Source organism: Sphaerodactylus townsendi, linkage group LG03 (genome assembly GCF_021028975.2).
Source record: "Sphaerodactylus townsendi isolate TG3544 linkage group LG03, MPM_Stown_v2.3, whole genome shotgun sequence".
NCBI lineage: Eukaryota > Metazoa > Chordata > Lepidosauria > Squamata > Sphaerodactylidae > Sphaerodactylus > Sphaerodactylus townsendi.
Window position 1 is genome coordinate 59,232,503 of NC_059427.1, and position 24,705 is coordinate 59,257,207.

Consider the following 24,705-nt stretch of genomic DNA (forward strand, 5'->3'; position numbering starts at 1 on the left):
CTCAGACCTAGGGAAGAAATTATTTGTGCTCTAGACACTGCTGTCCTCCTTAAGTTCACTTAAATTGGGGGAGGGGGAATAAGAGAGAGAGAGAGAGCGAAATAATCAAAAATTCAGTATTAGGCTCAAATAGAAGATACAACACCTTTAACTGATTCAAATAGCGTCTTGTGTGGACAACTAAAAGGTCTTGTTCAGTTGCTTCTTGAGCTCGTACAATCAAGTCATCTGCAATGAGCTTTTCTTCTAAATGGAAAAAGAAAACAAATGGGAGTCACTACCAGACAAATGTGATTTACCTTTCAACACTACCAACAGCAGAACAAGACTATCTACTACACAAACTGGGATTTAAACACACACTGAATAAATAGCTGAAACCCTTCAGATGTGTATCAAAATATAATGCATGTATAAAGATAAAAATTAAATAGATTTTATGCTCGATTTAAAATTTATATTAGAAAATGTCAATGAAAAAGGAAAACATGAGGCTAAAGAAAAGGGGGGAGGGGTCAACAGACCTTTATATTATGACCATAAACAGTACATTCTACCCTCAGACCAATAATTATTTACCTCAGGTCTTTATTGTGAGTTACTACAAAATCCACAACCATGTGCTAGTGCTTAATTCACTAAATCATTAGAGCAGAAAATGCCAAAACTCAAAGAACACTAATTACTTACAGAGGTGGGATAATAAAAGAACATTTCAGATTAATTGGAACGTTTAACATCGTCAGCCCCCTGTTGATATTTAATTTGCAGAAGCCTGGAAACAGCTATTACTGACACTTTTTATCAACAAGTACCTCACCCAAAACGTAAGTTGATAATTTTTTTAGAAACATGAAGGCAGTACATTAAAAGTGTTATGTAACTTTAATTTTATTTGTCATATTGTTGTGGGAACGGATCAGAATGTGTATAAAATTTGTATTTGATTAAGTTATAGAACCAAAGAAGCAAAGAAGCAAAATGGGAGCTTCTGTGTAAGTGACCAGCAAAAGCCTGCATGTTTTGCAACAGGTCAAAGGAATGTTACCAGCTTGCTAGTGACTATGCAAGCAAGCAAGATAACATCTTTGACATCTTGGCACTGAGGGCCTACGTGACAGAAGACAAATGCATTTTATTACCTTGTTTTTGGGTTAGAAATGAATGTGATTAGTTAAATCAACAAAGTGTTTTTCTATATAGTTAAATGAACACATAAATGATAAGGAGAAATTCATATTTACATGTATTAGTATTTTACTATAATTCTATTGTGTTAGAATCAGTGTATGTATAACTCTTGTAAATCATGTTTTAACATTTCAAACTGGGGAATTGTTAGAAACATTTCATGCTGGTAAAGGGAAGTTTTATTGTCTAAAAGTATGTAGAGTCAGAACTGCATTGCCTAAGGACATCTCTCTCTGGGAGAAAACTAGCAAAACGGGTTTTTCTTGAAGACAACAAGCTACCTTTATTACTTTCCTTTGCATATGCGTAGAGGGCATAAGCTAACAGCATGTAGCGTTTGAATTACAGAAGGAATGTGAATACGTAGAAATATAGGCTGTCTTTATTGTGAACAGGAGACAGATTCTGACCAATAAGATTTTTAAGGTATATGAATCATAATACGTGGAACAAAAGGGGAGGACTATGTGACGTCTGTACTCTTTGCATCTACAAAAACTAAGGCTCTTCCTCTACTGGGCGTGTCTCTCGCTTGAGAGCACCAGGGCCTCTCCCTTGGGAGAGGTCACCTTCTGTAACTTATCTGTATTCTGTAACGTTCTAAAATCCGTGTCTCTCAATTGAGGGCACTGGGGCGTGTCTCTTCCTTGGGAGAGTTCACATTCTGTAATCTTATCTATATTCTGCTAAGTAAAACTGTCTGTTTGTTTTCTAATGTCAGATGTCTTTTGCTCTTATTTCTAACTTAGTTTTTCTTAAAACTAACTCAGCTGTGTAGGACCAGAGAGCGGCCCTGGCCCCACAGTGTGGTCTGTTTTTACCAAGCTAGTTTGCAGGTTTTTGAAAATTCACTCAATAATCTGGAAAACATGATTGGTTGTAGGAGGAAAACATACAAAAACTGCATCTCTCATGTACTGTCTTGGAGTCAGTATGACAATTTACCATCCATACTCGGTTTTAGTTTATCAGTATACTGGTTTACAGATCAGAAGAAAAGTTGAAAAGTTTGGATTTATACCTTACCTTTTACTCAAGTAAGGAGACTCAAGGCAGCTTACAAACTCCTTTCCCTTCCTCTCCCCACAACAAACACCTTACGAGGTAGATAGGGCTGAGAGCATTCCAAAGAACTGTTACTAGCTCAAGGTCGCCCAGCAGGAATGTGTAGGAGTAAGGAAACAAATCTGGTTCACCAGATAAGAATCCACTGCTCATGTGGAGGAGTGGGGAATCAAACTTGGTTCTCCAGATTAGAGTCCACCTGCTCTGATTCATTACACCACGCTGGCTCACTTTAAAATTTCTTTCTTCTCTAAATAAGTTCAATACTTTTCTATTAATTCTCACTAATACTGTTTTCTGTATTTGTGTACAATTACTGTTCAGTTTTGTTAGTATGGTTACAGTGGAGTAGTGGTTAAGAGCAGGTGTGCTCTAATCTGGAGGAACCGAGTTTGATTCCCTGCTCTGCCGCTTGAGCTGTGGAGGCTTATCGGGGAACTCAGATTAGCCTGTACACTCCAACATATGCCAGCTGGGTGACCTTGGGCTAGCCAGAGTTCTTCTGAGCTCTCTCAGTCCCACCTACCTCACAGGGTGTTTGTTGTGAGGGGGGAAGGGAAAGAAGTTTGTAAGACCCTTTGAGTCTCCTACAGGTGAGAAAGGGGGGATATAAATTCAACTCTTCTTCTTCATCATCATCTTCATCTTCTTCTACCAAGTTTCCCCTCTATGTTGAGCCTTTTAAGGAATCTATTTGTTCTGTCTGATAATAGCAAGTCTTTGATTAAATACTGGTTTTTAAATTTTCAGTTGAAAACTAATATTTTTCCTTCTTCCCAGTAGACTAAAGGTACAATCAGATACCAACTTCAATTAGCAACATTTTATTTTTTTACCTCAGTTTTTCATTTTGCCTGATATATCTGGCTTTTTTTTTGTAGGGGGTGGGGAATAATGAAATCTAGAAACTTTTATGTGCATATATACTTTATACCTCATTTGTTTCTCTTATTGTGTGAAGTCCTAAAAGATTGTTCAAATACGGCTTTGATTCTACCATTAATAGATACGCTCACTCATATAGCAAACCAGTAATGGGAATTATTAGCATAAACATCAATAATCAAATTCTGCTTTCAAAACCCTTTTCATGTAAAACAATGATATTTCTAATGGAAGGCAGGGACTTTCTGGGAGGCAGAGGCCCTTTCCACATGGGCACGAGCGGGGCTGCATCAGCATAAACAATGCCGACGCACCCTCCCGGGACCGTTCGCACAGATGGTCGAGGTAGGGGTGCAGGCAGCAGCAAACAGGCCAGATTTGATTTAGAAGCTGACTATAAGAGTTATACTGAATGAGTCATCATCTTAAAAGGGTATGCTTGCATCCAATACATAAATGCATACCATTTTGTTTACAATATTCTAGGAAAGTGTATTGTTCACAAAGCAGGAGTGCATATAAATTGTTTACCTAGCATATAATCAAAACAAGAATCATGCCCATTTGACTAAAAATACCATGCATATAAAATTATTTATTGCACATCAAAATAGTTTAATTTCTGCAAAAGCTGAGGCGTTCATTCTTGTTCTTACTTTACCTTTCAAGAAATTTACTACTTTTCCCCATTTCCCAGCATCAAAAGGATGTAGCTTCTCCAGGCCCATGAATGTAATGTTGTAATCTGGAGAATACACAATGGGCCAGCATGTTGGTGGGATATCATGATATAGTTCTGTCTTGTGAGGCCTTATAGAAAAAAAGAACAACATTATTACAAATACAAAATATTGATTGGGGAAAACATATCCCATATATAAATGTTTTACAAGTACAAAGTAATTCAGTTAGGAATTCAGTTAGGAATTCAGATACCATATATACTCACATATAAGTGGAATTTTTCAGCACGTTTTTTGTGCTGAAAAAGCCCCCCTCGACTTATACGAGAGTTAGGTGTATTTTTAAAAATATTTTAGGGTTTTTACTTTGTCGGCCACCAGGGGGCGCAGTTTTTAGGCTAGTGGCACCAAAATTTCAGGGATTTTTCAAGAGACTCTCCTGATGATACCACCCAAGTTTGGTAAAGTTTGGTGCAGAGGGTCCAAAGTTATGGACTCCCAAAGGGGGTGCCTCATCCCCCATTGTTTCCAATGGGAGCTAATAGTAGACGACCCCTTGAACCAAACTTCACCAAACCTGGGTGGAATCATCAGGAGGGTCTCCTAAAGATACTCTGAAATGTTGGTACAGCTGACATAAACATTCCTCCCCTGACCAAAAATCCAGTTTTGAAGGATTTTAACTCTTGTGTTTTAGATTGGTTGTTGATTGAGCTAAGGTTTTTGTACTTTTAAAGTTATTGTTGAGTCCATATTGTTTTTGTTGACCCTCTTTTCCACTTACAGAGCTAGTTTACTGTTTTTCTTTAAAAAAATATTCAAAAACATTTAACCTACTGATGCCTCAATTAATGTAATTGTATTGGTATCTATTTTTATTTTTGAAATTTACCAGTAGCTGCTGCATTTCACACCCTCAACTTATTCACAAGTCAATAAGTTTTCCCAGTTTTTTGTGGTAAAATTAGGTGCCTGGACTTATATGCGGGTTGACTTATACACGAGTATATACGGTAAATGTTTATTTGAAGTTTACTTCTAATTTTCTTTCTTGTTTTTGACCTTTAGAGTGCCATACTTGGAAAAATTGTACATGAAAGGAAAAGAGAGGAAAAACTGGCAAAAGTGTGGGTGATAACACGGTGAAAAACCTCTGTCCATTTCCTTAAATATCAGGATCTTGAGATACTGCCATTGTCTACACCAAGAATGTCAGTTGTATTATTTCCTCTGCAAAATAATTTGCCAAATCCTAATTTCTTTTTATAGCTGATATTTAAACAATTCATCAGCACTTGCAGGTTTATTTCAGTAATGTCATTTTATAAGCTCTAGTAATGTTCCAACAAATGAGACTCTAGTTCATTTATTTACCTGTCAAAGCAATTTAATTAAAATAAATATTTTTTAAAATTTTTATTTAAATCATTTTTCATTTAAATCAGATTTTAAATAAAATGCTTTTTGAAGAAAAACCTATCTAAAGATAGTAAACAGTTATCTATTAAAGATACATTATAGTCTAAAGGTTATTCATCATGAAATAAGTGTTCGTTTTTAATTATGTAGCAGGAGATTATCTACCCATGCAATGTTTAAAATTTTTGATAAATAAATTTCATTAATCCAATCACAATGTCATGCACTTCCAAAGGTTCCTGTAAGATTATTTTGGGCAATTTTTCTATCTGGAAGATATTATCACAGCTGCTCGGTTTTGCAGTTCTCAAAACCGTGAAGTTGTGTCTGCAAAGATAGAATGTCTTTTCTTCACAGCAAAAAGTTATAAAGTAAACAAACAGAGTGGAGGGAAAAATCTCAATCCCATTGTTCCTTTGCAAATCTATGTACACAGAATCAGCCCCTTCTCTCTTAAGTGATAAGTTTCAAGAAGTTCAATGAACAGAGGATTTGGAGCAGACTAGATATGAATAAGGAGTTAAGTATAAGAAAGGGGCAAGCAGTAAAAATCAAAGTGTAACCTTTTGAGCAGAATATTCCACAAATTTTAGGATAATCTGAGGTTTATCATAGCATTCTCTCTACCTATGGGTAAGGCAGGCGTGTGTGCAAAATGCAAACACTGCAACAAAGAAATGCAATGCCTGGTGACCTGAATGAAACTGGAGAAAGATCACCTCACAATAATTTAATAATTATCTATCTATGTATTTCTAACAGTATAACCAAATCAGTAATTTTTATATAACTTTAAAACTAATTTGAAAAAAAATTATTCTACAAATGAAACCTTCACCTAGTTGTAAATATTAAGATCATACCGGCAAGAACGAGTCATTATATATAAACCTTTATTAGGCATAGAATCCATATAACAGCCAACTTTGTCCAAACAAGTATCCATACATGAGAACCATTGCAGGTAATCATTTCAAAGTTTCTATAAGGAACCTAGCTACAAAAGTTAAAATCTCGGAGGCAGAATTGTTTAGTAGAAACGTAATCTTCCCCACAGCAGAGTATTTATTAAAGATTACAGGACAAAGAGCAAAAAGTCTGGTCCTAGATCCCTCGTATTTGGGGCAGTCGAGCAATATCTGTTCCATGGTTTGAATCGCTGTGATACAATGAGGACATTTCCGCTCTTGCAGGTCGATTTTTTGGAATCTTCCTTGTAACATAGAGCAAGGGAAGGAGTTACAACGAGCCCTAGTGATTATCCATCTATGCTTGGGGTCCTGAAGTAAACTCAAATAATCTGCCATGTGATTGATTTTGAATTTGATGTTAAAAAAGAGGGGGGAGCAATTGCTTTTCACCTTGTCCTGCAGAACTTGAAACTCTTGATCTAGCAGTCGCCTTTTTAATTGAGAGAAGATTTCAGAAGCAGGCAGCATTTGCAAGGCTTCCCAGGAAAATCCCAGGGAGAGTATTTTCATTCCCATTGCCCGCCACCACTAAGATTCATGTGAAAGCTGGGGAGGATAAGATAGGATAAGACTGTCAGTATCTGAGTTAAAAGCACAGAAGCGGACCCAAAACTTCAAAGGGAGTAGCTAAATCCAAGCCAGGGCTTTCGTAGCCAGGAGATGTTGTGTCCAGCTTCCAGGAACCAAAGTAGGTGCAGAGTATATGGAGATACAGAAATGCTGGGCACTCCAAATATTTTATATAGGAAAGCTGACTGAATCCTCTCAACTTTATGATTCCAAGCATTGATCCACAAGGGGATCCCATACAACAATTGAGGAATAACTTTCATATTGAAACCTTTCACTGCGGCAGGAATAAAACTGTTACCGTTTGTAAAAAAGAAATTCTCCACTCCCGCCACAGTAGCTCTACAAGCTTTCATAGCTAGGTCTCTATGTTTGGACCAATGGGCTTTGTGGTGAAAAACAACTCCCAAGTATTTGAAGAACTTGACTTGTTCGACAGATGCACCATCGAGTATCCATCTGCTGGGTTTATAGGTGTTAGCAAACACAATCACTTTAGATTTGGCAGAGTTAATAAGTAATGAATTCCGTGTACAATAGTTGTTGCATTTAGACAGCAATCTATTTAGGCCCAACTTCGTTCTCGAGAGTAATAGTGCATAGTCTGCAAATAAGAGCAATGGTAGAGTCACATTACCTGGAGCAAGGTGCATTGACCGATCTCAGGTCAAGGGACAAATCATTAATAAGCAAATTAAATAGAAGAGGGGCCAACACGCAGCCTTGTTTGACGCCTTTGGAAGATTGAATTTTTGGTGTTAATTTTCCCGATGGATCACATCTCACTTGGAAGGTGGTGTTAGTATACAAGGCTTTAACAAGGGCAAGCAGCCTGTCATCTATGCCCATTTTTGTAAATTTTTCCCATAGAAGTTCCCTGCTCACCGAGTCAAATGCCCCTTTTAGGTCTAAAAAAGCAACATACAAGTTGGATTTGCCCCTTGTGACATACTTAGATATCATCATATTTAGAAGAATGACATGGTCTAATGTAGATTTCCCTTTAGTAAACCCAATTTGTTCTGGGCCAATAATCTTATTTCCACTGGCCCATAAGGTTAATTTGTTTGAGAGATATTTAGTGTATAGTTTTTCCGCAATGGATAATAGACTAATGGGCCTATAGTTGGAAGGAATAGTGGGGTCGCCCTTTTTGTAAATAGGGACGAGAATGGCATTAGTCCAAGCATTAGGAATTTTACATACCTCATTCACTGTAGAAAAAAGCGAAGCTAGCAGGGGCGCCCACCATTCACTAAAGCATTTGTATATCTCCGATGGGAATGATTTAAATTAAGAACATAAGAACATAAGAACTAGCCTGCTGGAACAGACCAGAGTCCATCTAGTCCAGCTCTCTGCTACTCGCAGTGGCCCACCAGGTGCCTTTGGGAGCTCACATGCAGGATGTGAAAGCAATGGCCTTCTACTGCTGCTCCTCCCAAGCACCTGGTCTGCTAAGGCATTTGCAATCTCAGATCAAAGAGGATCAAGATTGGTAGCCATAGATCGACTTCTCCTCCATAAATCTGTCCAAGCCCTTTTTAAAGCTATCCAGGTTAGTGGCCATCACCACCTCCTGTGGCAGCATATTCCAAACACCAATCACACATTGCGTGAAGAAGTGTTTCCTTTTATTAGTCCTTATTCTTCCCCCCAGCATTTTCAATGTATGCCCCCTGGTTTTAGTATTGTGACAAAGAGAGAGAAAATTTTCTGTCAACATTTTCTACCCCATGTATAATTTTATAACTTCAATCATATCCCCCCTCAGACGTCTCCTCTCCAAACTAAAGAGTCCTAAACGCTGCAGCCAGTGATGTAGGTATAGATTTTTTATGGGGAGGGTTCAGGGAGAGCGAGGCCACACCTGCCTTTGGGGGCATGGCCACGCCTCTTGAAGCCCCACCCCCAGCCTAAGTGCTTATAAAAGCAGCTCTCCGAAACAAGGGATGGCAGACTCCTGTGACCCGCCCGCCCCACCTCCCCCACTGGCTGGGCTCCCAGCTGGCAGTCCCTTCTCTCTCCCCTCCAGGCAGAGGGGTAGCTAGGGAAAATGGAGCTCAGTGCGCCCCCCCATGGGCGACTGCTGTGATTCTGGAATCCACCCCCAAACAGCATCACTTTCAATGGTGTTTAAATTAGGGAGCCCAGATTCTCCTTTTAAATCCACCTTTAAGGGAGAATTTGAGGTCCCCAGATAAAACAATATTGAAAGTGATGCTGTTTTGGGGTGGATTCCCCACCCTGAAACAACATCACTTTAAATGTTTAAACTGGGGACCTCAGATTCTCCCTTTAAATCCATGCTGAAGGGGGTGGATTTAAAAAGAGAATCTGGGAAAATTTGGGGGGGTGCCTGCTGTCAGGGGTACAATTGTTAAGTTAGCAGCACCAAACTTTCAGGGTATCTTTGGGAGACTCTCCTGATGATACCACCCAGGTTTGGTGAAGTTTGGTTCAGGGGGTCCAAAATTGTGAACTCTCAAAAGTGTACCCCCCATCTCCTATTAGCTTCCATTGGAAACAATGGGGGATGGAGGCACCCGCTTTGTGAGTCCATAACTTTGTACCCCCAGGACCAACCTTCACCAAACCAGGGTGGTATCAGCAGGAGAATATCCTGATGATATCACCTAGGTTTAGTGAAGTTTGATTCAGGGGGTCCAAAGATATGGACCCTCAAATGGGTAGACCCATCTACTATTAGCTCCCATTGGTATCATCAGGAGTGTCACCTGATGATAGTCTGAAATTTTGGTGCTGCTAGCCTAAAAACTGCACCCTCTGCAGGCCAAAAACCGAAAAAATACTTTAAAAATACAAAAACCCACAAACGGGGGGGTGGAGCTTTGGACATGCAATGGGGGGGGGTCTGAACCCGAGAACCCCCCCCTTACCCATGTCCTTGGCTGCAGCCTCTCCTCATAAGGAAGGTGCTCCTGTCCCTCAATCATCCTCGTTGCCCTTCTCTGCACTTTTTCTATCTCTTCGATATCCTTTTTGAGATGTGGCGACCAGAACTGAACACAGTACTCCAAGTGCGGTCGCACCACTGCTTTATATAAGGGCATGACAATCTTTGCAGTTTTATTATCAATTCCTTTCCTAATTATCCCCAGCATAGAGTTTGCCTTTTTCACAGCTGCCATGCACTGAGTTGACATTCTCATGGAACTATCAACTAAGACGCTCAAATCCCTTTCCTGGTCTGTGACTGATAGCACTGACCCCTATAGCGTGTATGTGAAGTTTGGATTTTTTGCCCCTATGTGCATCACTTTACATTTTGCTACACTGAACTGCATTTGCCATTTCTGAGCCCACTCACCTAATTTATCAAGGTCCGCTTGGAGCTCTTCGCAATCCTTTGTGGTTCTCACCACCCTACATAATTTGGTATCATCTGCAAACTTGGCCACCACGCTACCCACTTCTACTTCCAGGTCATTTATGAATAAGTTAAAGAGCACTGGTCCCAATACGGATCCTGGGGGGACACCACTCCCTACATCTCTCCATTGTGAGAATTTCCCATTTACACCCACACTTTGCTTCCTGTTTCTCAACCAACTTTAAAGCCATAGGAGGACTTCCCCTCTTATTCTTTCATTGCTGAGTTTTCTCAGTAGTCTCTGGTGAGGAACTGTGTCAAAAGCCTTTTGGAAATCCAAGTAGACAATGTCCACTGGTTCACCCCTGTCCACATGCCTGTTTACACCCTCAAAGAACTCTAGTAAGTTTGCAAGACAGGACTTGCCTCTGCAAAAGCCATGCTGACTCTTCCTCAGCAGGTCTTGCTTTTCTACATGTTTAATAATTTTATCTTTAATGATAGATTCAACTAATTTACCAGGAATAGATGTCAAACTGACTGGCCTGTAATTTTCCGGGTCCCCCCTAGATCCTTTCTTAAAGATTGGTGTGACATTGGCCATCTTCCAGTCTCTAGGGATGGAGGCTGATTTCAAGGATAAGTTGCATATTAAAGTGAGAAGATCAGCAATTTCATGCTTGAGCTCTTTAAGAACTCTTGGGCAATCTGGGCCAGGGGATTTGGTAGCATTTAGTTTATCAATGGCTGCCAGAACTTCTTCCTTGTCTACCACTATCTTCACTAGTTCCTTGGATTTGCCTCCTAAGAAGCTTGGTTCAGGTGCAGGAATTTTCCTCACCTCCTCTTGGGTGGAGACAGATGCAAAGAATTCATTCAGCTTCTCTGCAATCTCCCTGTTATCTTTTAACACACCTTTTGTTCCTTTGTCATCTAACGGGCCTATTGCTTCCCTAGTTCCTACTTTTGATATACTTGAAGAACTGTTTGTTGCTGGTCTTGATGTTCGCAGCCATGCGTTCCTGATAATCCTTTTTTGCCTCCCTTACAGCTAACTCGCTTCTCTTTTGCCACCATTTGTGTTCCCTCTCATATTCTTCATCAGTCAAACTGGACTTCCATTTTCTAAAAGACGTTTTCTTTTTTCTGATAATTTCCTCAACTTCACTTGTTAACCATGGTGGCTTTCTTTTGGACTGGGTGCTGCCTTTCCTAACATGTGGAACACATTCCAGCTGAGGTTTTATTACTGTGTTTTTAAATAACCTCCAAGCATCTTGGAAAGTTTTGACTCTCTTGATTTTCCCTTTCAGCTTCCTGTGCACCATCCCCTCATCTTTGAGAAATTTACTGACTTGAGTTCAATTATGATTTAATTCACCCTGATCCTAATATTTTGCTATCTTGTGTTCTTTATGTTGGCTGCCAGCAAAACCATATCCATACTGTTATTTGTGAAAGTATTTAAATATGTTCAGATAACACTTCCTACAGTTGATATCACTTACTGTTCCTTTTTCCATTCCACCTGTTTCTATGTTGTTAAGTAAAATTTAAAAGTTTTTACAGTTCATTTTATCTAACATGAGCTAACCTTACATGTTTAAGAACATGGCAAATGTTCGGCACATCTGCATGCAAAGGCTAAAGTGTATAGCTTTGGCACCATAGAGCCACTGAATACTTCTGGCATGAACAACCTGAATATGAGTGACTACGGAGCACAGCGTGGTCACAGCATGTATAGCTACTTCCATCCAGCTCTGATATAGCCACATTGCTTCCATTGTCATGAGACAGGGCCAAATACATTATTTCCATCGAAATAGTCCAGTGCCAAAAGGCTGAGAAAAGGGCTATAAATAACATTTTTAAATGATGCATTGGAAGTATTAGATGATAATAAATGAGATCAAAGCCAAATGAAGGAAGTTTTTACATCCAAATATTTATGTTACAATATTTCATGCCAAATACTTATATTTGATTTGTCTTCTCTGAATAACAGCTATTTCCTTCTTTTAGAGAAATAAACTTCAAGCTATGTTACCATTATACAATATGAAGGAAATAATTCTAATACTATTTCTATCATGTTCAGTACCACAGGAAAGGGGAACATAAAATATACTGTGTACTCACATTCTTTCCAAAAATTACTTCTTTCATACAGCCACTGCCTATGCATTCTCTGCATTTTAAATTTAAAAAACATAAGAGATACCTGGTACTAAAGTTTATTTTACTGGATCAATATTAGAACATTATATTTAAAATGTTTACTTCTTAGCTAACTGCCATAAACAAAAGATGTTCAAAAAGACAAAAACAGTATTGTGTTTTAAAGTCCAGATGTGTCTTCTGCTGCTTTTTTCTTGGTCAAATCAGAAGTATTGCATCATTCCACAATAGCTGAATTTTTAAAATAAATATTAATATTTTTCACAGAGATGAAAGGAAGTTACACCTTTCATATTGCAGAAAGTACTTTCATTTTCAACACTGAATAGTATAGCTATTACTTGTGACAACAACCTATTGTCAGAAGATGAGAAAAGCTTAATAAGAATGCTTAAGGTTTTCAAGGTGACTGAATGTTTTGTTCTTTAAATAATCATTCTTCAAATGATTAAATTATAAAAAAGAAGCAGAGATAGAGATTTTAATTATAAGATTAGCTGATGATGGGGCACAACTCTGTACAAAAAGATATTTAATTCACACAACTGGAACTAGACTTAGAAAATGATTTTGTATAAACCAAAAGAAGACAAGAAACCGAAGGAGTTTTGTATATCATAGAAGTTGTTACATTTGATGACATCCTCTCTAAAGCCATATATAGATGCTAGCCTGCAATGGAGACCACGTGTGAATCCAGGGCATAAAACATTTCAAATTCAGGAAGAGAAAGGGTAAGAGTGCAGATGGGATCAATATGCACTGTATGCTGAACTCCTAGTTTGAGCTAGGAAGTCAACAGTGATGCACACTTGCAGCAGCCGCCAAACAGCAGCGTAGACCACCTGCTAAGCCAAAAAGCTGTGCAACCCCAGGAAGCCAATAGGGCTGGATGCTTACAGTGGTGATGAGCAAGTTAATAAATTAACCCAACAGCAGTGCAGGGCCAAGCAAGCTGTGTCTTTACACTGCAGGGGAAATCAAAATTAGCAACAGTAGTTAGGTTAGCTGGAAGAGGGTTCAACATGTTTGTCTGTAGATGACATGTTGCATACTGGACCTCAGACCTCTAAATGTTTCTATTTTTCCAGATCTCCAAGTGTTTCTATTTTCAGTTGGAAACATAGATGGGGGAGGGCATCCAGTTGGGTCAGTGGAGAGAAGTTTGAACCCCTTCCCTGTTTTCCTAATCTAAATTCACTGCTTTCCCCGCTGGTGAGATAAATAACTGTTTCAAGAAGCATTAATTTAAACTGGTGAAACAACATGGGGAGAATGGTTAACATCCATCCCCCTCCCAGCAGATACACATCTCATTTCTTCTATTTTGATCCAGAGAGAGAGGGGGGGAGGAGAGAGAGAGAGAGAGAGAGAGAGAGAGAGAGAGAGAGAACAAGAACAGAGATTCAAACAGAGGAAAAAAAATGCAATGTGGGAGGAAGGATGCTTGGAATGAAGACGTATTGAAACTAAGAGGAACTCATAAGCCTGTGTTGAATTACATGCTCGTGGTATGAATGTGTATGGGATACTTGTGATGTGAAGAAAGAAAATGTGAAGTGAAAATGACTGGTATAATTCCAGTGTGTTTAGGGTAGGATATAAAGCGAGTATATGGTTTGTGTGAAGAAAAATATGTGGAAGGAGGGCAGCTTGCAGTATGAGCTATATCAGGAACTCTTCAGCCTGAGAAATTAGGGTCCAGCATTTCCCATCGCCTCTCACTAGCATGGCCACTGCCACTACGCCATGGGACAGAGGCTGATGGGAATTGTAGTTCCTGAACATCTGGAGAGCCGCAGGTTCCCTACCCCTGAGCTAGATGGAATAGATGTCACATCTGTAAAGGTATCGATAATTAAATAGAAGTGTGGAGCTCAATCCAATTCCACAGACACTGCCTGTGTTTTAATAATTTGAATGTTGTTCCATCTTTCAAATTAATGTTAGTTTTAATATGAGCCCTCCGGGGGTAGGGCGGTTTATCAAATCGAATAAATAGATAGATAGATAGATAGATAGATAGATAGATAGATAGATAGATAGATAGATAGATAGATAGATAGATAGATAGATAGATAGATAGATAGATAGATAGATAGATAGATAGATAGATAGATAGATAGATAGATAGATAGATAGATAGATAGATAGATAGATAAATATTCCTCAGATACTCAGTGCCCTGTTCAAACCCTGAAAAAGGTCCAGACAGACATTTATTGCAGTTGGCATTCCTGACATAGTGCATAAAAACATGGATCCACTGCTCTGTGGTGTTACTATTCATAGTTCCAAAGCATGGATGCTCAGGATGTTAGTGGTGATTCAGCTGAGGCCATTTCCACACGACCAGCTGAGTGGGGGTGCATCGGCCGATGCATCCATGCCGATGCATCCCCCCCAGGCCATTCGCATGGCCTCCACAAAGTGATGGAAGGTGGCAGGAGGTAGGTGGCATTTGGAAGTGGTGCAGGAAATATGCTTATCTATTACACTTATCTATTACACTTGTTTGCCCTCAAGGATGATCAGCTTACTCTTTAAAGGGAAAACTAAAGTTGTAATTCTGAGCAGAGAAGCAATGTGTAGGGAGCAGAGAACACAGCACTTTGTCATCGGCAATTTCTTCTCAGTGTCCCATCAAACCACACATTACACATATGCAGTGAAGCAACAGTGTGATCCCCAATTATATGGTCTCCAGTTTGATGAGAGAAAAGGCCCAGCGAGACCCCACATTCTACATATAAATGGGAGTACAAGTGAATGGATTCTCCTTCTGGATCACATTTCTCCAATACCCACAACTAGCTTTGTCTATTCACTTCATTTGCATGCCAACTTTCTCCCCAATGAAAAAATTCTCCAGTCCTCTGTTTTACACTCACAAAACCCCTGCCAAGTAGGTTACGTTGGGAGTACATAGCAGAGTAGGGATTTGAACCTGAGTCTCCTACATCCTAATCCACTGCCAGCGCTACACTACACTGGATTTCCAACTTGGAGAGTCCAAAGCACAGCATCTCCAACCTTTCTGAGTGTATGGAATTCTGACATAACACAGTGGGTGCAACCACAAAATGGCTGCCACAGAATGGTTACTGCAGGAGGTGAAGCCAGAAAGAAAACTGGTGCCACATTTTACCTTCAGACACAGTGAATAACTGTTGGTGGCAGCTGCAGCCAAAGGAACATCCTAAAAACATCTGCACAGCCAGTCAAATGTACAGGGACCAATCAGAAGCCATGATGGGCACAATTCACCACCTAATCCTGCCCGCTTTTTAAAAACACCTGGTGGGCACCAGAAGAGTTGTCACCAGGTTTCACAATGCCCAAGGACACGATGTTGGAAACCCAATTTAGAAGTCTCCATTAACAAAATCTGTTGGCAAGTAAACTTGACTCTAAACCTCTATATATTCAATTTCACTCCTCCCCTTAAAAAAAAAAAACCAAGCACTAACTTCTTCCCAAAACCGATTTTGAGCTGAATTAAAAGCAAGATGGATGATTGTATTGGTCGAAAAGCTTTCTTAACGTGTTAGAATTCATTGGTGATGGGGAGTAATTCGGTTGGGATATGGTTATAATTTAAAGCAGCATTGTCTCCTTACGATTTGTGGCTTCAGAGGTACCAGGCTGTAATTCTCAGAGGAACTTCTGAAGATGCCAGCCTCTGAAGATCCCTCTTCAAAGCATGCCAGCCACAGATGCAGGTGAAACGCCAGGAGAGAATGCTTGCTAGAACACGCACTCATACAGCCCAGAAACCACCATTGCAGCACCTCCAAGATGGATGATGATTGCTTTCTCTCATGATGAATTTGGTGGTTCCATTACCGTTCAGATAGCTTCAGATATTCATCATTCTTACTTTCTACCAGCATGGCCATGGCCAATTGGCCATGCTGGTAGGGGCTGATGGGAATTGTAGTTCCTGAACATCTGGAGAGCCGCAGGTTCCCTACCCCTGATCTAATGGGTTGATATTCTATATTCACAAATAAGACCATCACACTCTCTGCCTTGGATATTTTTGCAGGTTGGCAGCATCAGGAATTTCCAGAAGCAATGGACATGAACACGATTTCTCATTTTAATACAGCATTGATGCTAACACAGAATCATTTCAAGTAGGGCGGTTTAGGGGTCATTCCATGGATATTGTGTGATTTTATAATGTATTTTGATGGAGCCCATTTAACCATCATGAAAATCCAGGAGAGTCAGCATATTCAATACCTTGGCACTGTGCTATGGATTTTTTGTGGGTCATTCTGTGATCATGAACATAATTTGTGATCTGTTGGTAAGTTGAGGGTGATCAAATATTAAAAAACCTAAAGATCCATGTATAAATATTGTGCTACAACCTAGACCCATGGACATGTTATGTGATTTGATGGTGAATTTGGGGTGACCCAACACAAATAACCGGAGGATCCACAGTTCAGAACCATGTTTTTGTGCCATGGTATTGCCATGAAATCATGGGTCCATGAATTTTTTGGTTCGAGCTGTGGCCATGGACATGATAGGTGATTTTATGGCAAGTTTGGGGACACTCAATGCAAAAACTCTTGAGGATCCATGGTTTGGAGCCATGTTTTTGTGCCATGGTATTGCCACAAAATCATGGGTCCATGAATTTTGTGATGCAAGCTATATCTATGGACATGATATGTGATTTGATGGTGTGTTCTGTATTACTTAGTGAAAAATCATAAGGATCCATGAGAATCCATGGTTTAGAATCACGTTTTTGTGCCAGTATTGCCACAAAATCATGGGCCTGCGACTTGGTGGCATGAGCTAAGCCAATGCTCATATGTGATCTGATGAGTTCAATTTGACCTAATGCAAAAATCAAAAGGATCCATGAGGATCCCTGCTTTGCAAACATGTTTGAGCAGCTGTCATTCCAGTGTGTGAGCTGTCATTCCAGTTCCAGAGCACAGATTCTGTTTCCTGGGGCTGTGACTCCACTGTGGGAGGCTGTCATTCCAGTCCTGGAGCAGAGATTCTCTTCCCCTGGGCTGTCATTCTAGTCGGCAACCAGCCATTCCAGTCCCAGGGAGCAGATTCTGATCTCTGGAACGGTCACTCTACTGTGGGGGCTGTCATTTCAGTCCCAGAGCACAGTCTCTGTTCCCCAGGGCTGTCACTCTAACTGTGGGAACTATAATTCCAGTGTCAGTGTAGTCTATATGGACCCAGAGAACTCCGTTTAAATCCTTTCCACGTTTTCTTTGCTACCTTTTTTGTGCTGTAATGTATTTCAATAGTCTCCATGCAATTCAATTGGCATTCCTAGTTCCCATTACTTCTACTTCTAGCCTCTCCATTTGCTTCAACGGGCAATCCTGTGATTCCTCCTAACCCCCAGGAAAAGTGCTCAAATACAACATATCCCGAGCCATTCTCCAGCCGCATCTCTCTCTCTCTCTCTTTCTGGGTGTGGGTGTGTGTGTGTTCCGTCATTCCCTGGGGAATATCTTTCAGGCAGAGACAAGCCCCCACCCCTCATGCCCAGTAGAGAGCTGAAGAGGGAGCCAGCAACTAGCTTCCCGGCGGCGCCATTTCTGGGACTACGATGCAAGGCAGCAGCGATGTCGTCTTCCCCACCCCTCACTTGGCCTCGGTTCCTTACCCATTAACAAGCCACTTATGCCACCGGCTATTCCAAAATGACGCAAAGAAGCCACCCTAGCCTCTGCAGGGCATTTTTGTAAACTCGAGTAAAGCACAGGGCGACAGGCCCTGCAACCTTCCCGAAATGGCACCCCTGACTCCTTGCTATGAAGGTCCTGCAAAAGAGCTGCAACCTCCCCGCAGCAGGCGATGGCCAGCCAGTACGTCTGCCACTTCCACCTGCTGCTACCGCCGCCGTCTTGTCCTCCCCCGCTTTGCACTCCCCTCCCCCTCTCGCAAATGAACCGGCCCGCAGCCTCAGAGCGGCCTCTCCACGCCCACCTTCTTCCCGAAGGCCGGGACTGGCCAGGCCCCAACAATCCCGCCGCTTATTACTCACATGATGCCCCTCACAGGTTCTCAAACAAACTCCTGACTTGTCGGGCAACCATTCCTTGCAAGTACTGAGCATGCCTGGCTCACGCACGCATGCTCAGAAGCATCACCAGAAGCCGCCTGTCCTTCGTTTGCCCTCACTAGTCTTGCTGCGGCGGTGAGGGGCCGGGGTGATGCTGTTATTTCAAGATGGAAAATAAATAACAATGTTATTGTTTAATCATTGGACGTAACAAACTGTACGACTGAGCTTGTCGGGAATGAGCTGTGGGCAACGTCCACCTTTTAGCACATGTTTTGCCTTCCCTCATTTTGCTGCTCCTTGTGATGCTGGTTGGACAAGTATGAGAAAACGGAGAATTATTGTTTGCGTCTAATTACCTTGCGGAGCGGGGAGCAAATGTCGGAGGGTAGCAAAGTAGCAGTTTGACTTCAGATCTGCCTCTGAAAGAGCGTTATCGTTGTTTGGTTCTGCCTCAGCAAAAGAGCAGACAATTTGGAGCGTAGCTGTAGCCTGGTGGCTGTTTGCTATACTAGATCAGTTAAGAAAATGCTAATGGAATTTCCTCATATCTATCACTTAATCCATTCAATGTGTGAGAATGAGAAGTGATAGTCAAGATATATTGCAAACAGTAGCAGTTTTAAAGAGCCTTTTATTTAAAATATTCTTCCTACATCCTTTCTTATGGAAAGAAGACAGTGCGGCCAAGTAAAATAGTGCAGATTCTCCTTTAGCTATAAACAATCATACTTACATGCCGGCTCTGTCAAAACCATTATTGTCTGCACTATTAAACGTAGCACTTTGATAGAAAAGCATTTATAGTGCTCTAAACAGCTATTAGCAACACTTTCATTTTTAACCAGTTGCACCACCCCCACCACCTCATTTTAGAGGCTCCTTGCTGCTGTGGGAAACAAAATGGCAGGCATAACCAGTGGTGAGATTCAAATAATTTAACAACCGGTTCCGGTGGTGGGATTCAAATAATTTAGCAACTGGTTGTTTACAAGCACCATTTTAACAATCAGTTCTGCCAAAGTGGGGCGAACCTGCTGAATCCCACCACTGGGCACAACTGTTTTAAAATGAAAGTGTTGCTAATAGCCGTCCAGAACACCATAAACGCTCTTCTATCAAAGTGCTAGTTTAACAGCACAGACAATAACGGTTTTGATGGAGTGGGTACATAAATAAGATTATTTAATGCTAAAAGAGAATCTCATGGGGGATACAGAAAGATAGGGTGATTTGATTCATAACTTCCTGTCATCTTTCCCAGGGAAAGCATATAGCTTGCTTATGCTGTCTCATTTAGGGGACGGGCTGCAGCTGGCTGGAGTATCTGCTTGGCATGCAGAAGGTCCCAGATTCAAACCCCGGCATCTCTATTTAAAAAGATCAGGCAGTAGGTGATGTGAAAGACCTCTGACTGAACCCCCAGGGAGCCTCTGCCAGTCAGAGCAGACAATAATGACCTTGACAGACCAAGAGTTTGGGTCTAATTCAACATAATACAGCTTCCTGCGTTTAGCAAATGAGGTTCTGGCATCATTATGGTAACACTAGATACTGCCGTGTAGTATTCAATAGTTACAGAAAAGCCTTATAAAACTGTTACATGATCAGAACATCCGTCAGAAAGGGAAAATTTTCAGTAAATCCAGCCCATGGAAGGAGAGTAGAAAGTGTACACACAGAAGCAGCTCTGCAGACCTAATGCAATAGTGTAGAATTGAACAGGCTGACTCCCCTCAGCCCATTTCTGGAAGTAGGCTGGAACACTTGATGACACTAGAATCATAGAGTTGGAAGCGACTACAAAGGCCATCTAGTCCAACCCCCATCATACAAGAATATACTATCAAAGGACCTTTGACAGACAGTCATCCAGCCTCTGTTTGAAACCCTTCAAAAGAAGACTCCACCACACTCTGACACAGAAGCTTATCTTCCTAGGGCACTGATGGCGAACCTTTTAGAAATCAAGTGTCCAAACTGCAACCCAAAACCCACTTATTTATCGCAAAGTGCCAACAAAACAATTTAACCTGAATACTGAGGTTTTAGTTTAGAAAAAACAACTCATACATGAAGCAGTTCAGACCTTCCCATAAAACCTTCCCTCACTCCCACCCGAGTCAAACAGAGAAACGCGCCTGCTTCATGGGGCAATGGCACCACTGAAGCTCCTTGACTGCCCTCCCACTTGGCCTCTCTTCAAGCCTCCCAGAGCCAGAGCAGCCCCGGGGCGGGGGGCAACCAAGCCAGCCCCACCCCCGTCGGCCTGCTTACTAATTGCCTCCTTCGCTCCCCACGCTGCAGGCTTCAGACTCTGGCTCTTGGTTCTGAGGGACAGACACTCTGTGAGAGGGTCCCTTGGCTGTGGCCTTCCCTGACTGTTCTCATCATGCTTTGCGAGTTGTCAGGTCCCACACCACACCTGTGCACACTGGAGGGGAGCAGCCTGGTCCCATGTTCCTCTGGCTTTCTAGTAGCGAACTCTGTGATGCGGCGATGGCGCAAGTGACCACAGAGAGGGCTCTGAGTGCCCCCTCTGGCACGTGTGTCATAGGTTCACCACCTCTGTCCTAGGGACATGGGGTACCCCATGTATCGGGGCGCAACTATTCCAGTCATGTTGGGGTGCAAAATCGCCCCCCACGTGACCAGATGCCTTTTCTGCCCCACGAGTCTTCGCCCTCCCTCAGCCCGCTCACATCATCTAAGAGGACGACATGGGCAAGGGAAACAGCATGGACGCTGCTAGAGCTGCAGCTGTGGCTGCTTCCCTTCTGTCCTAGTGGCAGAGAAGCAGCCTGCTGGCTTCTCTTCCCCTCACCCGTGGCTTCTCTGGTGCTGCCGGTCCCTGTCCCTCACGTTTGCCACAGGTGCTGCTGGGCAGGGAAGAGGGGCTGGCCACCATGCAGCCAGTTTCTCTTCCCTGCTCGGGCAACAGCCCCGGCGCAAGAGAATCCCCCGCCCTGTTCTATTTTTTTCTCCATGAGATTGATAAAAGCAGGCTTTGAGAAAAACAACACATTTTGGCTTGATCCAGCTAAACATAATCATGTTTAAGACCCACTGATTTCAAAGAGAGAGACAAATCTCTCCTGTTGAAATCAATTGGACATAAAAGTGTTTAATTTTGAACGGATTACTACTGTGCATGTGATTATGTTTTATTAACACTTGCTAATTAAATTAATCATGATACAACTAGTTAAGTATGCAAATTAAGTAAAACATAGCAAACATTAAATGGAACGATGTGTAAAAATGCCTTCAGAGGTTGAGAAAGAAAATTAGAAAGATTTATCAGAAACTCATCTTTGTTCTTATCCTCTGTTAAAGATAAGAAACTGCAGCAATCAGCAAGATATTTTGGCACTTCTAGACAGGAGCAAGATGGCTTCTGAAGTTGTGATATAGAGTTAGCTATTCCTTTCCCATGATTCACTGCTGCCTCTTATGGACTTAGTAAACTAACGGCAAAATCAACAGGTGCTCCATATGTACAGTGTGAGCATGATAGCTGCACTATCTCAACCTTGGATTCTATGTCAGTTCCCACCCTACTGTCTGATCAGAATTAAAAATTACAAACTGGAAAGATGAAGATGATCCTCAAGCTTACTTGTCAGTCATTACATTGGTGAGTTTATGTTCCAGGAATGTTTCTTTATCTGTAGTTCTACAATATCCTGAAACAGACTGTTAATTTTCCAAGCCCTATCCTAAAGCTTTTGAGAAGACATTTTGAATAGATAATTTATGGAATACCTCTGCATGCTGTTCAGCTCAATGCTATAAAGCCATTGTGACACGTTTGATTCCTACACAATGCAGTAACATGTAAAGAGAAAACCAGGCCAACTCGCCTAGTTACTTCTAATACTAGCATCAGCCTGCATGGTAATGCTTCCACAAGAAGTAACTACATCTGTTTGTTTCAGAGGTTTGTGGGCTTCTCCAAAGAGGGTGGGGGATGAGCCCATGGAACTGGCACGCAGCTGCACTGATAGATTTGTTCTTTTCGGGGCATTAGTTCAGTGGAGGGGCAAAATTGCTGATGTGTAGCTACCATGGCCCTCCCCAGTGCTGGAACCCAGCACCAAACACAGCACCAGCATGCCATGCTCTTGCTGCCACTGGCATAGTAGGGGCAAGCTGAGGGGTGTGGCCAAAGAAGAAGAAGAGTTTGGATTTATACCCCACCTTTCTCTTCTGTAAGAGGACTCAAGGTGGCCTACAAGCTCCTTTCCCTTCCTCTCCCCACAACAGACACCTTGTGATGTAGGTGTGGCTGAGAGAGTTCCAAAGAACCGTGGCTAGCCCAAGGTCACCCAGCAGGAATGTAGGAGTGCGGAAACACATCTGGTTCACCAGATTAGAATCCACCTGATCTTAACCATGCTGGCATTACACTGGCAGCCAGGACTTGAGACTTATGACCCCTGTTTGTGTGGTGTAAGTCTATTGAGCCCCACAGAGGCTTCTCAGCAGTGGGAAGGCTTTTTTTACTTTGCCAGCCTCCCCACACTGCCAAGAAGCCTCTTTGGGAGCAGTAGAGTGGGGTGGCTGCGACACCATGACTGGCCACCTGGCCTCTTGCATAGGGCTGTTAATCTGCAGTAGAACTGCTAGATTTGAGTTCAGTAGCACCTTAGAGATCTACAAGATTTTAAGGATATAAACTTTTGAGACTTGAAGCTGCCTTCATCAGAGGCAAACCTAGAAATGTACACTGCCAGAAAAGATTCCCATCTGCAGAGAATGGATTGCTCATTTCCTCCTCCTGATGAACGGCACACCAAGAAACAGAATAGGGGGAAACAGGCAAAACAACACCCCTCTTCATCTGCAGTCTGTCTTTTGTTGATGATGAAGCCAAGGAACATTTTTTTTAACAATTTCAGTTTCTTTATCGTCAACCTTAAAGTTGTGTAATTCCTCAGTAGTCATTATTTTTATCTTATTTATATTCAGCTGTAATCTTGCTCTAGCACATTCTGCTTTAACATTCATCAGTAGTCATTTCAAGTCCATGATTTTCTGCCAGTAATGTAGTGGCATCGGCATATTTCCAATTGTTAATGCTGCTTCCACCATTTTCAGTCCACTAACGAAATCGAATCCAGTTTTTTTTATTGATGTGTTCTGCATTTTGATTGTACAGATAAGGAAATAAAATACATCCATTGTCAGGAACCCCAGTCCAAGGGATTTGCAAGATGGCCCAGTAAATGCAAAATTGCAAAACCTTGGGATATGAGCCCTCACACCTCAGTCTTAGTAGCTGCCACCAACCCTGTTTCAATACCAAAACAGCCAAAAGTCAAGGAGCAAGCTGACAATCTTCCTGGAATTAAAGTCAAAAAAGTCACGTCTGAAAGGTAAGCCACCTGCAGAGTATGTTTCATAAAACAATGAACCTGGTAGGTGTACCCATAATTACATGTTCACCAGTACTGTTACCATAACACTCTGGCATATTGCGGGGGGGGGGGGGGGGGGTTTATGCACAGGTACCCCTGCTCATGTGCCAGCCTAGAAAGGTGATGTTGGCATTGCAGAGAGGCCTTCTCTGGCAAGAGCCAGAATCACCTAAAATAATTGCTTTCCTGTTCTCATGTTCACAGCCTGCCTGTCATGTCAGCATATTTTCAGTTTCACAGCTTCAAAGAAGAATGTGTTCCTTATATGAAACAGTAGCTTTGCTGAATACAGTACTCATTTCAGCCACAAGACAACTGCTGATGTCATAGCCTTCCCTGATAATCTTAATCCAAAAACTCCCTCCTGTAACTAACATCTTTTGACCATCTTACAGTGCTCCATCATTTCTCAAAAACACCCACCCGGGCACCTCCCAGAGGCTGTCCAGCCATCCCCTGGATATTTACTATAGTGGATATTTACTATATTGTGGATATTTACTATAAAAGTGGATATTTACTATATGTGGATATTTACTATAAAGATCATAACCCCCCCCCCCCCGATGCCTTTAACCAGCGCCATTGATATCTTTCCGTCTTTGTTGCTGTCCCCACACGTGTAACACCCCTGTCCCCCTTGAACCAGACACTGGCTGTTTGGTTCTGAGACCTGGATCTTCTCCATTTTACTATCAGGTTGTTTCACCCATAGATCCCACACCCTATTTCTATTCCAAAATCTATTTTTCCAACCTATCTATGTCTTAGGAATTCTGTGTGCGTGTGTTTGCTGAATTGAATCAGATGCTTGTGGCCACGTTCTCCCTACAATAAAGATTGTCAAATTTGTATTATATTCCTCTCTGTGGATTTTTTCCTGAGAGCTAAACTCAGTATACACTGATACAAAAGATTCCTTGCCCAAGCC

At 41.6% G+C, this 24,705-nt stretch overlaps 1 protein-coding gene across 1 annotated transcript in view; it reads right to left on the reverse strand.

The window, feature by feature from the left end:
• The window catches only part of HDAC11 (histone deacetylase 11), a 63,794-nt gene extending 45,342 nt beyond the window's left edge, over positions 1-18,452 (reverse strand). The window contains 3 exon segments of the mRNA XM_048490005.1: positions 146-246; positions 3,803-3,951; positions 18,337-18,452. Coding sequence (XP_048345962.1) covers positions 146-246; positions 3,803-3,951; positions 18,337-18,338 — 252 coding nt within the window. The 5' untranslated portion in view covers positions 18,339-18,452.
• Positions 18,453-24,705: the final 6,253 nt, after the last annotated feature.